Here is a 13,412-nt window from a genome sequence, read left to right as displayed (position 1 = left end):
CTACAGGGGCTCACTACATAGATTGGACTCATAGTGATTCCCCTGTTTTCAGCTTTCCAAGTGCTGGGATTACAGGCACATGCCACCATGCCCAGGCTCAATCACCATCTCAGCGTGCCTTGCAGGTGGGGCCGCTGTACTCTGCCTAAGCAGGTGCTTTAGTGCACTGAGCTATCAGGCCAGCCCAGTCTTTCTCCTTTTGAAAGGAAAATAAATACCCATCTTGCACTCTCCCAACTCTTGACAATGCTTCCATATACCTCTTCCTTAAAATCTTTACCTTTGGGTCCACTCCAGAGAGATGTGTTAAGATCTATCCCTAATAAATGCCTTGTAGTTATAGAATTTTTAGATAATCCATATGCCAAATGATCAGTACCCTAGAACCCACATTACTTTTCAGAGGTAACATAATTTATGCTTCATTTTACTGCACATACACGAAACTATCTCTTCCTCTGAAAATATTTTCTAAACTTGCCAACCACATACTGCCATTTTTAATATGTAGAAGCAATAACTCAATCTTAAGAATGAAGCAACCAAATAAACACTGTACAATTCTGAAAATGAAGTGACCAAGTAAATTACTATATTCAAGAATTGGTACATGGTAATATAAATCCATACAAATTTGGGTAAAAATGTTCTGAACAATATTAGTGCATGTATTTTTGGCAAACACTGACAACTGTCAGTAAACAGTGGTACAAATTTTCACCTTATTCAATGCAGTCTAAAAATGTTACTTTTTATTTTCTTGTAAATTCACAAAGCTTTGAAGAGAAAATCAATTTCTTAAAAAACATGCCTTTAATGGTTACATTTTCATCTCCTGTTTCTGTGGGGCCCTTAATGCCTCCAAGGAGAAGTTCCTTCTGAACACATCCATCTGCCAAATGTCATTTTCTTACACTCATCTTTCAAAATACCTTAACATACTCAAACTAAGATAAGTGCTCTTAAAATACAGTCTCACAATGTTTCATTTGAAGTACTCATTTCAGTTAAAAATTCATAAAATTATTTGTTAAAATGCCTCTGCTGTCACATTACAGATAGCACATGACAATGTTATTAAAGCTTTATATCAGGACAGTGTGCTTAAATATTCACTCTCATTTGATCTGTACAATTACTACAACCCAATCTCTTATCCAAATCACTAACAGCTAGTGACCAATGGATCAGACCTTTATCAGTCTCTCAAACTTCTAGAGCTGTCAATATAAAAGAAAACTTAGGGCTGGTGAGATGGCTCAGTGGTCTAAAGCACCTACTTAGAACAAGCTAAGCTTAGCAAAGCACAGGAACCACGGTTCAATCCCCCAGCAGCACATGCCAGCCAGCCCTGCCTCCTGGTGGGCTGAGCTGGCCACACACACACACAAAATAAATAAATAAATAAATAAATAAATAAATAAATAAATAAATAAAATTTAAAAAAAAAACAACTTAGGTCATCAATGAATAAACATAAAAAGAACTGTACAGTGTAGCAGTATGACACACTAAATGATCCTGATACCTTATTTCCCAGCTCTTCCTACTAAAAATAATCCAAAAACAGCTATAATAACTGTACTTTTGTGCTCACCCACTATTGTTGTATCTTTGGGCAGGAAAAACAGAAGGTAGTATGGAATATTGTGTTGCCGCCACAGACTGTTTTCAAGAATGTCAAAAGAGGTCACAGACACTGCTCAGAGGTAGTGTTTGCCTAGCCCAATCAGGGCCCTAGATTCAGTCCCTACTACTGGGCACAAAGGTTTTAGGAACTCCCACAAGCCAGATTTGGACAATCAGCTTGACATAGTTATGTGGTTGACTAGAAAATACTGAAACTGAAAAGGTCCTAAACTGACAGTGATACTCTAAACTTAAAGGAAATATGTTAAAGAAGACAACTATAATTTTCCACTTGAGCCTGGGATAATATCTCATAAAAAATGCTACTTTCCACAATTTAGAACTAGGGAGGAGGGATTCCCGCTGCACTTCACAATTCAGGATGTCAGCTCAAAACAGTGACGTATTTCATTTTGTGTTTTGTTTTTGCCTGTCTTTCCATTTCCCTACCCCACATCTTCTCTCTTTTCACTGACTCATAAGAGATACTAGAAAGGCTATGCCACCTGCATAGTCTTCTAGATAAAATGGCTTTAATCATGTGTATGGGGGGGAACTCAATAGTGAGAAGTTTCAGAGTACTTTAAATTAACTTCTCAGTTCACTAGTCAAGCCCATTTCTACTGTATACATTAAGCCAATTATTATCTTTTCTATAGTCTCAGGGCCACTATTCTCCACGGGCAAAAGTATGTAAAAAGGCTCAAAGAAGTGTGGGAAAGATAATCAGGGCACGACATAAGTTCATCAGTGGTCTCCTAAGAAGTCCTAGGGCTGAAGCATGCTGAATCAAAGGAAAAAGAATAGAAGCCAGAGTTAAGCTTAATGCCTTAAGGATAAAACCAGTTTGCAGAATGGACAAAGGCACTGTCTAGTAAGGGAGAAAAGCACTATTTCTTGTTCTTACAAAATATAAACACACAAGCAACAGGGGGCATTAAGGAACTATAAGCTGAAATTTTAACACTACATAGTGGCAAAATTTTACTTAACAACAGCGAACACAGAGCATGTATTATGTGCCAGAAACTGCACTAAGCAAACACTTTACAGGCATCACCTCATTTAATCTTTACAACTATGTGAAGTAGGTACCATTTCAGGAACTGAAGATCAGAGCTTCAATGTACCAAAGGTACCATTGCTAATACAAAAGCAAAGAGGGCATTTAAATTTTAAGCCTTCCTAAGAAATCTGATTCATAAAATACCCCAAGACTCCCAGAAATTTGGGAAGCTTTTGCTATACTTTGGTCATTGTTTTCAACTAATCACTTTTTTAAAACCACTTAAGGTGTGGTTGAAGGGCTGGCCAGATAGTTCAGCAGATTAAAGCGCCTGCTTAGGCCTAGGAACTGGGGCTCAATACCCAGTGTGCTGTGCTAGCCCCAACCCTAGGGCATACTGAAACAGCATTTGAGACTAGATATGGTGACATGCACCTGATTTCCAAGCACTTGCGAGGCTGAAAACAGGATCACTATGAGCCTGATCTATGTAGTGAGACCCTGTAGACTCTGTACTAAATACATTAAAAAAAAAAAAAAAGAAAGAAACTTTAATAAAGTGTGGTTGAACAACTAAATGGAAAGCGAGAACTTAAGGATTAAACAATGAAGAGAGGGCAAGGACAAAAGCTAGGAAACATGCCAGGGGCAAAACCATACATTTATATACGCTAGATGGTTAAGGCAACAATCCTGAGAATCTCCATCAGGTTTTTGAAACTAGCAGTTAATTGGTAGTATTCTCACCCTGACTATATATGCTGATACCTGTGAACCAAGCAACTGCACTGAAGATAGCAATGTGTTAATACTAGGGCCATTTTGGAATTCCTGTCATTCTGGTCTTCTAAAAGCATACTGAAAGCATACTGCTTCTAATGTCATATCAATTACTGCTATATGCTCAAGTAAATATTTGTTTTTTAAAAAAGGTAATAAATGAAAACAAGAGACAAGAAAAAAATGTCATAGGACTATCCTGCTATAATATTGCAAAGGTTAGATTTCTAAATTTCTGTATAAAAATTTGCAATTATTTATTTCTATTTTTTTATTTATTTTTCACGTTCGGTAGGGATTTAAAGTTTAGCATATCAACAATTGATGGAAAATACCTGTTCCATGTTATGTCTAAGGAGTTTGATATTCAGACAGATACTAATGTATGTCTGAATACATAGGCTCAATGGGCTATGCTTTAGGGCAATATCATTAAGCTTCTCTTGTGGAGGGTTAACAACTTAAGTTTGCAGACCAAAAATTAGAAAAAGAGAAGGGCTACAAGGACAGCCAATATGTGGTCCTAGCCCTTCAAAGTCAGGGTGGACTCAGGACATAGGAGAACCTGTACTGTAACATCCTGTAACTCAGCAGTATCCCAAATTTTCTGATCAAGGAGATTATGGGGCCACAGAGGAAAATGACTGACGATGTAGCGTGTGCCTAATGAAAGTCACATGGAGAGAAAACATTCTCTCAGGCTTTCACAGACAGGAAAGTGGTCAAGCAATAGCCGTGACTCATCCACATGGCTGACACTGACAAAGGATCTGCAACTGCGGTACAGGGTTTCAGGGTATATCCTGAGGGGATTTGACTGACCTGGGCAGATACAAAAGTTACATGTTTTGTTATATAGGTCTTGCTTTACCTTGGTCTTATCCATCCAGCAGAACAATATAAAAACGAGGTATAAAAAGTAAAGCTGTATTAATATGCTGAGATGTAAAAGGCTCAAGTCAACAATCTCTGATACTGCCAGTCATGTGGATAACCCACTACTATTATAGACTACTGGACTAAATTGGACTACTTTGCTGAGAATTCACGCACCTATAATATTTAAATGGCAATGGAATACCAATCTGACAAAAGTAAACAAAAAAGGAGGATATATATGAAGGTCGATTTTGTAGTGAAAAAAATGTATATATCTGTACATATAAAATAGCATAGATATACAGCTATTCTCTTAGTTCAATGAGAAGTTTTGAAATAGTGTTTAGACAAGATATCATGTCTGCATCTTGTACTATGAATAACTACTACGAAGACAACAATATATAATGTACTAATTATCGTAACTGTCCTACTAACTTGTTTTGAAACTGTCTCATTGCTACTTCTCAATAAAATATAAAAAATAAAAATTTAAAAAGTGTGGTTGAGACTAATTTCTTCACTTGTTTTAAAGGTAATATATATTCTGCTTTATCTTGAACTAAATGCTTCTGAACAAAACTTGTTTCCACAAGTCTAAAAAAAAAAAAAAAAAACTTATTTAAAGGAGTGATGAATTTTGTCAGAAGCACCATCACATTCTCTAGGCAGGGCTGAACCAAGTCAAAGATAACATTCCTGTCATTCATGAGTTCAAACACAGGGAAGTGTCTTCCAAGAGACACTTCCTGTGTTGTCCTACTTTTTTCTTTTATTCTTATGCAAAACTCCAAGTTAGTGATTGGTTACATTATGGAAACCTAAAGTTATTCATTTAATGGCCATCTTCACACTATACAAATAAGCCTATATTCTGCGACCTGTTTTGTTTTGGTTTTATTTTTTCGGCAGAACCAAGGATTGAACTCAGGCCCCCTTCTCCCCAGTGCCTGGGACCTGTTTTATGCTAAAACATCAAAGGAAATTTAAGAGTAGCTCAATGAGCAAAAACAGAGCTACATCCTAACTACCATTTACTATCATCTAAAGAAATTATCATGATTGTCATGGTCATTAAACTTTGTGGAATTGGCTACTAGGAAGAAAAACAATAGTTGGTTTTAATATCTAAGAAGTTCTACTTACTACAAGCAAAAAACAATAAAGGCACTAAGAAAAACTAATATCCAAAGGCTGGTTAAAAAATGCTGATCTCATTTTACCAACAGGACAAAACCAAAAATTCTTAGCTCAGTGTATCAAGTGAGTCCCAAGCCATTTTCTCTATCTCATTTATGCTGAAAAATGTTTGAAGCACTTTATTCCTAGGCTCTATTCTAATTGCTGTAAATACAGTGGATGAAATGAAGTCCCTACTCTCAATAATAAAAAAGAGTCAAAGAGCAGTGAAATGAGTGGCTAAGAGTCAGGAAATAAGGGCAAGAAATCATGGAGCACCTGAGGAAAGACAGTCCACATGGAACACAGTGCAAAAGACATCTGTAGTTACCTGAGAAGAGTAAGACCTATGTGACTGAATTACAAGGCCAACTGAATGACAGAAAATGCTTTGGCTTTGAGGGTGCAAAAGGACTGAGAAGTGTTAACATGCCACAGAGAGCTTTTTAAGCTTTGATAGGAACTTCCTATTTTACTAAGATCAGAAGGTACTAACATTTTAAGAGATGCAGGATGATTTGACATGCTTATAAAGGATATATTCTTGCTGTAGTATACAGAATGCAAAAGGGAAGCACCAAGGTAGAAAGCAGCTTTATGTCTTATTCCTAATACCTCCCTCATCTAAATAAATCTCTTTAGCAGCTATTATTTACTAAATCTTACACACCAAGCAAACCTTTTTTCATTTAAGCTTCAAAACTGCAAAGTACATATCAAAAAAAAAAAGAGACCTGATATAGTACAGTTCAGTAGCAAATGATGGCCCTAGCAAGCGTGAGGCCCAGCATATGATATCCAGCAATACACACAGAATACACTAAAGGGCTCTGCCTAGGTCAAATCACTTATCCACAATACAAATTCAGAAATGGCAGAATCATAAATCTATCTAAACCCAAAACCCAGATTTCTTTCACTACCCTAGTATAATATCTTTCTGATTCAACTCATGCAAATTAGATCTTTGCATCACTCAAGTCTCTGCAAGTATCGCCCAACCAGAATAAACACATTTCTGCCCCAGTCTCTTTGTCAGAAAACTTGTGGTCAATTATCTAGGCCAACCTAAATATCTCATCCTGAGTGAAATTTTTCCTGACTTTTCCCAAATCACTTTAGATTGATCCCATCTTCTGTGGCACTATACCAGTTATTCCATCTTCATTTCTCTGAAACAATACTTACCTGCTTGCAGTGTATATTATTTCTGTATTTCCACAGATTTCCTCATGATAATGATGTTTGCTTATTCATTGTCTTTCACTCCTACAACCCCCCATCATCCTCACCCACATCAAACTCAGTAATAAACTGTTAAAGAATCAGGGTCTTCTTCAATTTGATTTATGCAACTGGGATGTTGAATGCCCCGTAAAAAAATTCCCAAATGCTGAAATCTATGGAGCATTCAGATCAGTGACATATTAATGAATAAAGGAAACTCTGTGCCAAACAAATCCCTCAAACTCTATTACAATTTTTCATACTCAATATAAAAACTTGAAGATAGTAAAATTTCTTATTTTCTGAATATAGGTATGGCATAAGATAAAATTTTACACTCAAAATGTTAATCTTTAAAATCTAACTTTTTATTTGCTTTAAATTCTCTACATGGCAGTCTCCATCCTCTTTTTTCTCCCCAGAAATCTAAAAATAAAAACCTACATGAAGGATATAATTAAATCAAGTCTTTATATAACTTCCTAAATACTTCTCATTTAGACATTTTGATCTAACTCTGATATATTTTAATTTTGATAAAATTATTCCCTTTTTTAGGTAAAAGACTAAACCTTTCCATATTTATAAAAAAGAAAACAAAATATTCAGTAAGCATTGTAAAGTTCCTTAAAATATTAATTATAATCTCAAGACAATTTCTTTGTAATACCGCAACTGTATTCTTAAAAATAGGGGCACTAATGAATCATTAAAGCATTATCTTTTTCAGAGGTGCTTTCCAAGCATACTGTATGTTATGTGTAGTTAACACATAATTAACATAGTTTGGGTTTGTTTTTTTCTGTCCCTTTCAGACAGGGTAGTTCAGGTTGTCCTTGAGCTTACTTTGTAACCCAGGGTGGCCTCAAACTTGCAGTGATCTTCCTGTCTCAGCCTCCCCAGTACTGGGATTACAGGCATGCACCACCACACCCAGTTCCGTGTCCGACATGGCATGAAGTACCACGGATTGAACCCAGGTCCTTGCACTTGCCAGGCAGGTGCTTAGAGTGCCGAGCTTTCGCCCAGCCCCATCTCTGCATTCTTTAGAATTTGTCTAATAAAAGATTTCCCCAGTTTATACATAATAGGACCCACCCAGACTAACCTGTTTACCTAATTAAATCTGCATTTTAAAAAGCCAGCCCTTCTTTGATCTTTAAAGTAATTTCTCCATAAGCTATCTGCTTTGCTGTAAATCACAATCACTAAAAAGCATGTAAGTGGAAAAAGAAAAAATTTCTGGGCTAGCAAGATAGCTCAGTGGGCTAAGCGCCTGCTTAAGCAAACACAGGGACCCAGGTTAGATCCTAGGCATCATATGCTGCATCAGCCCAGCCCTCGGGCGCAGCCCCTGATACCAGGTGTGGCGGCACAAACACAAGGCTGAAAACAGGAGGGTCACTACAAGTCCAAGCTGCTTAGTGAAACCCTTTATCAAATACATTAAAAAAAAAAAAAAAAAAAAGATTTCCACAGAGTAAATAAACATCAGTAAGTTTCTCTCAAATCAGCCCAACAAATATGAGAAACTCACACAAAAAAAAAAAGGGAAGTAGAATGGCAGAGTTCATTCTATAGTGTTTGACATGTGAATTCTACAACAAAGGAATTAATTAGTGCCTCTTAATTTGGAAGAAAATTTGACTATGTGCTTATAAAGTCCTACTTAGCAGTAAATCTACTTAAGATAGTGATTTGGGTACAGTGCTAGTGTGTAATATATATATATATATATATATATATGCATATGTATATGTATATGTGTATATATATATATTACATATACAGATATTCTTTAATTTCATCAGGCTTTTAAAATATATTAGTTATGTTTGATGACATAATTTTTAGTTTTGGTAAACAATGCTTCCAACTTAGTGGAAATATTAATGTATGTTGAAAATGAAAAATTACAGAACTCTCCTCACTGCTAGCTAGCAATAAAGTGAAGATTATAGAAAGCTTTAAAGAAAAGTCAACTTTTAAAACATAACTTTAAATACAGAATTGCTTTCTGATTTTTGACACTAGTTCTCCTTTTAGTTTCAATTTTCAGAAAGCACTTGAAAACTGCATTATTATTTTTAAGAGTTGCGGCTAACCCCAAAACTACAATCTGGAAAATAATCTAATATTACATATTCAAATATCTGCCCTCCAGAACAATTCAGAAATGTCATGCATTATCAATATTACCTTACACAGAATCAAAGTAATACTTAAATGTCGAGGTTCTGTTGGATGTTACAATATGAAAGAATATTCAAATAAAAAGAAATTTTTTTAAAGAACATTCCTTTCAACACCACATCACTCACTGTTAAACTGATGTCATTTATATACAATGTATCTTTACTATTTGGTGTCTAAAATTTAAAAATAAAAGATTCCCCTATTAAATATCTTATAAAAATTTTGGTATTTCTTTAGGCAGCTTAAAACTGCAAGCTAACTTTATTTAAAAAATAGAAAAGATCCATGAAAAAGAATTATAGATACAAACTAGAAAACTTAGTATTCCAGAACCAAGTGACAAAATGAGTCTGGTAAACATTAAGACATCATTCAGCCTTAAATATTAGAAGACAGACTTTAGGACGTATTCTATTTTTTTGTCACAAAAGGAGACTAGGTCACAAAATCTATGGATATTTTCAAGTTTAATGTTTTAGAAAAATAGTTGAAACAATCATCAAATGCCATATGGCTTAAATTTATTTTGTCCCATTAAATAACAAAAAAATACATATTTGTTCTGTAGTTATTGTGATGACAGTTTTACTTTCCTCTTCGCATTTTCGATCACTGTTTTCCACTGGTATCATCAACCAAGTCTCTCAGGCGAGATAAATGGTGCAAGGCCCTTTGTTTAAAAGTATAAAACACATTATAAAGCAATATTTAGGACTGAACAGCCAATGCAGTCAGCAAAGAATAGTAATAACATTGTTTATTAATTTCAAAATTAGCATGAGATGAAGGTAAATATATCAAACTCTGAAAACTGCTCCTTTGAAAACCTTAGTATCTGAATAGTTGAGGGTTAAAATAATTTATGTAATGTTATACTACTAGCATTTACTTAAAATTATACTACTGATATGCATCTTTTAAGATAATCTGCCAAATATCCCAATAATAGTAATAATAAGTCATTTATATCATACCTAACGAAACATTATCATCTTTCATGCATTTTTACTCAGAACTCTACAAAATGACACCTTTTCTTTTGGTATACTGTACATACCACTTAGGAAATAAAGCCTTTAGTTTTAATATTTGCACCCATGATAGAATAATTTTAAAATACCACTTCAGTATCAGTTACATTGCTGCATTTTTATTGAATGGGGGAAATGATATTAAATAATGTATTATATTAACAGTATGGATTTTTTCCTAACTAAGGCTAACACTGTATTGAAAGGCTAACACTGTATTGAAAAAAAAAACCTGTCACTTAAAAAAATGAGAAAGAAGCTCTTAACTTTACAAACTTCCTCTAAAAATTCTAACTTTCTCTGTCCTGTTTTTCAGCTCAATACTGTATTTTCTTACATTATGAATGCAAACAAACCAGTATCTATAAATCTAAATCTCACAGTAGTCACAAAACTTTTTTAATGCAATAGCATGAATTTATTATCATATCTCAAGTAGCCTAGAGGCAGGGTGGCTCCCGACTTGGCTGTCAGTGGTTCACTGATATCACCAGGTACTCCAGTTGATCATTTTCTATCTTCCTAGGTTGTATCTTCATGCTCACCAGACAGCTAATGTGGTTCTAGGTCTCCCATCTTATTTTTTTAATATTTTTTTCATAATTTTATTGAGAAACAAATAGCAATGAGACAGTTTCAAACCAAATTGGTAGGACAGTTTCAATAATTAACACATTGCATACATTCTTCCTAGTGGTTAATTGCTGTACAAGATGTAGACATGATATCCTATTTACAAACACTATTAGAACAAATCCCTCTATTCATTAAGAGAATGCAACTCTATATCTATCCTAACCACTTTGAATACACAGATACAAAATGGACATTCATCTGTATCCCCTTTTTTTGTTCCGTTATTTGAAAATTATAGGTGTGTAAACTCAGCAAAATATTCTATTAAGGAATTTTTTTTTCTCTGAATGCCTTCAGGGCAGGTTTGGCTGGCTTCAGTTGTGGGGATCGAACCACAGCAACCTGAACCTGCCTGCTTTGTTGAAGCAGCCACTTAAAGAACTGAGCTAAGGGGCAGGCCCCCCCGCAAAACTTTTTATACGATATAACTGCCTTTGAAGGTATCTCAAAATACCCATTACAATCATCATTATTTCAATATGACAAGCTACTTTATTTTAGGACTTACTAAACCCACTGCTAGAACAAATATGGTGATAGTCTTTTTGCCTATAGCACAGAAGCCAATATGATATAATTGGTCACCGATCAGACAATTTCACACCTTAACTGTTCATTCACAAAACAGTGATGGTTTTTCTAAAAATCCCTTTTTGTCATGTAGAAGGAGGTGTTTTTCATTTCAAGCCAGGCAAAAAGTTTTGTATGTGCTTTTTATAAAATCATTTTTAACTTACCTGTATCATCAATGTATTAAACAGATGACTATCTATTATCATGTCAAACAGTTTCAATAATTGAATACATACTCAACATAATTGATTTTCATGTAAAAACAGTAGCTAGGAAAAAGGAAAGAACCAGAAACAAAGAAAAATGTATTTTATTGTAGAAAATAATAAAAAAGTTAAATAAAAATGTGACATTCTGAGTCAACATACTTGAGTCAAGTAACCTGAAGTGCATTTCTTTTCATTTAACCTCTATCTGCCCTGCTTAAGATTAAAACAATGAATCTACTTGGTTAAGTGGCTACTAAAAAGTAACTGCTACTTCATATGTATGTGTGTAAAAATGGAAATAAAGTTGTGAGAGAAAAATTTTCATTTTCTTCTCTACAACCATGAAAAAAAAAGGCTAATGAATGAGACATCAAGGATGGTGTTACCACAACAAATAGTGATTCACAGCCAGTATGTCCATTAACAGATGAATGGATAAAGAAGATGTGTATTTCCCTATCATAGAGTAGTACCTGCTACAAAGGAAGATAAATCTGAGTCATTTGTAAGAAAATGGATGCACCTTGAGACCTAACTGGTATGTGAAATAAATCTGATACACAAACTTAAATATCATGTTGTTTATCTTATAGGAGAAGAACAATAAAATAAATGATGACAGGAAGAGGAGCAAAGATAGAGTGGGAAGGGAAAAGGAATGGAAAACTTAAAGCACCTGCAAACAGGCACAGGGGCTGGGGGTGTAATCCCCAGGTCTGCGCTGCTGGCCGGCCCCCAGGGCCCGCTGAGACTTCAATGGAGACTGGGCATGGCGGCACGCACCTGTAATCCCAGCTCTTGGCAGGCCGTACACAGGAGGATCACTACGAGTCTGATCTAGTAGTGAGACCCTGAACACCTTGTAGGCCCTTCCCTAAAATACAATGAATGAATGAATTAATTAATGAATGAATGAATGAATAAATAAATAAATAAATAAATGAGCGATGGACAGGTCCTTCCCTTTAAAATTTAAACGATGAGGTATTTTCCTAAAAGATCTCTTATGGTCCTCAAGTAATCTCAATTAACAATTCACCATTATGTTTAACGAATGTTCCTTTTTGGGGGAAGGGGGAGTTAGCAGGAATTGAACGCAGGACCTCACACTTGCCAGGAAGGCACTGCACACTAAGCTAAATGCCTGACCTCAAATCAATGTTCTAAAACAGCTTGTCAAATCTCAGGTGCAAGTGCCTCAGTGTCACTCCCCGCAAGCTCTATTACTTCATGTCTATTCCCTATCTGCTCTATGAAGATGGCAACAGTACCTATAGGGTTGTGCGGATCGCAAGAATTATATGCAATTCCACTTACTCGAAATTTACACTTGGAAAATAAAAAAAGCACTGAGATTTAAGTATTCAATAACTGCTATCATTATCCTTGATTTCTACTAGGTATAGAACACTACATGCTGGGGCCGAGGAGATGGCTCAGTGGAATAAGTGGCAAGCACAAGGGCCTGAGTTCAATCCCCGGTTCCGCCAAAAAAAAAAGAATACTACATTCAATTACTATGGCAATTATCATGACTGTAATTGAGACTTGTATTCTCTGCTTTTTATACATATATAAAAGATAACATAACTATACAAGTAAAAGGAAAGCAGGATCTCGAGGACTAACTAATTAAGAGAGGGAAAGGAGAAGAGCTAGGAAACACTACAGTGAAAAGCCATACCGTTAGATGTAGAAGATGGGTAAGGCAAGGATCCTGAGAATCTCCAAAGGATTTTTGAATCTAGCAGTTAATAGGAAAGATTCTCGCCCTAACTATATATACTGATACCTGTGAACTAAGCAACTGCACTGAAGAGGGTAATCTATAATAGTAGTTTTATGCTTGGAGTGCCTCTCATTCTGGTCTTCTGCATACGGGCTGCTTGTCATGACATGCCAGTTGCTGCTGTGCTGTCTCTCAGGGAGATGGTTGTTCAAGAAGGGGGTGGTGAATGAAGGCAGGAGACAGGAAAAGGAATGTTGTGGGAATGTCCTGCTTCAAGGTTGTATATGGTGAGATCTTTGGACTTATGTGTAAACATAAGAAGTATATAATTCTTTATG

General features: G+C 35.5%; 1 protein-coding gene across 2 annotated transcripts in view; it reads right to left on the bottom strand.

Moving 5' to 3' along the window:
• Positions 1–8,492: 8,492 nt before the first annotated feature.
• CUNH18orf54 (chromosome unknown C18orf54 homolog) overlaps positions 8,493–13,412 on the bottom strand; it is a 22,763-nt gene continuing 17,843 nt past the window's right edge. For both annotated transcript variants that reach the window (XM_023715032.1, XM_012514766.2), the window contains one exon: positions 8,493–9,566. In XM_023715032.1, the coding sequence (XP_023570800.1) occupies positions 9,506–9,566 (61 nt within the window). In that variant the 3' untranslated portion in view covers positions 8,493–9,505. The remainder of the gene's footprint in view (positions 9,567–13,412) is intronic.

Source organism: Octodon degus, unplaced genomic scaffold, assembly GCF_000260255.1.
Source record: "Octodon degus isolate 3935 unplaced genomic scaffold, OctDeg1.0 scaffold00003, whole genome shotgun sequence".
In the NCBI taxonomy this organism is placed as follows: domain Eukaryota; kingdom Metazoa; phylum Chordata; class Mammalia; order Rodentia; family Octodontidae; genus Octodon; species Octodon degus.
This window is presented reverse-complemented; position numbering and strand designations above follow the sequence as displayed.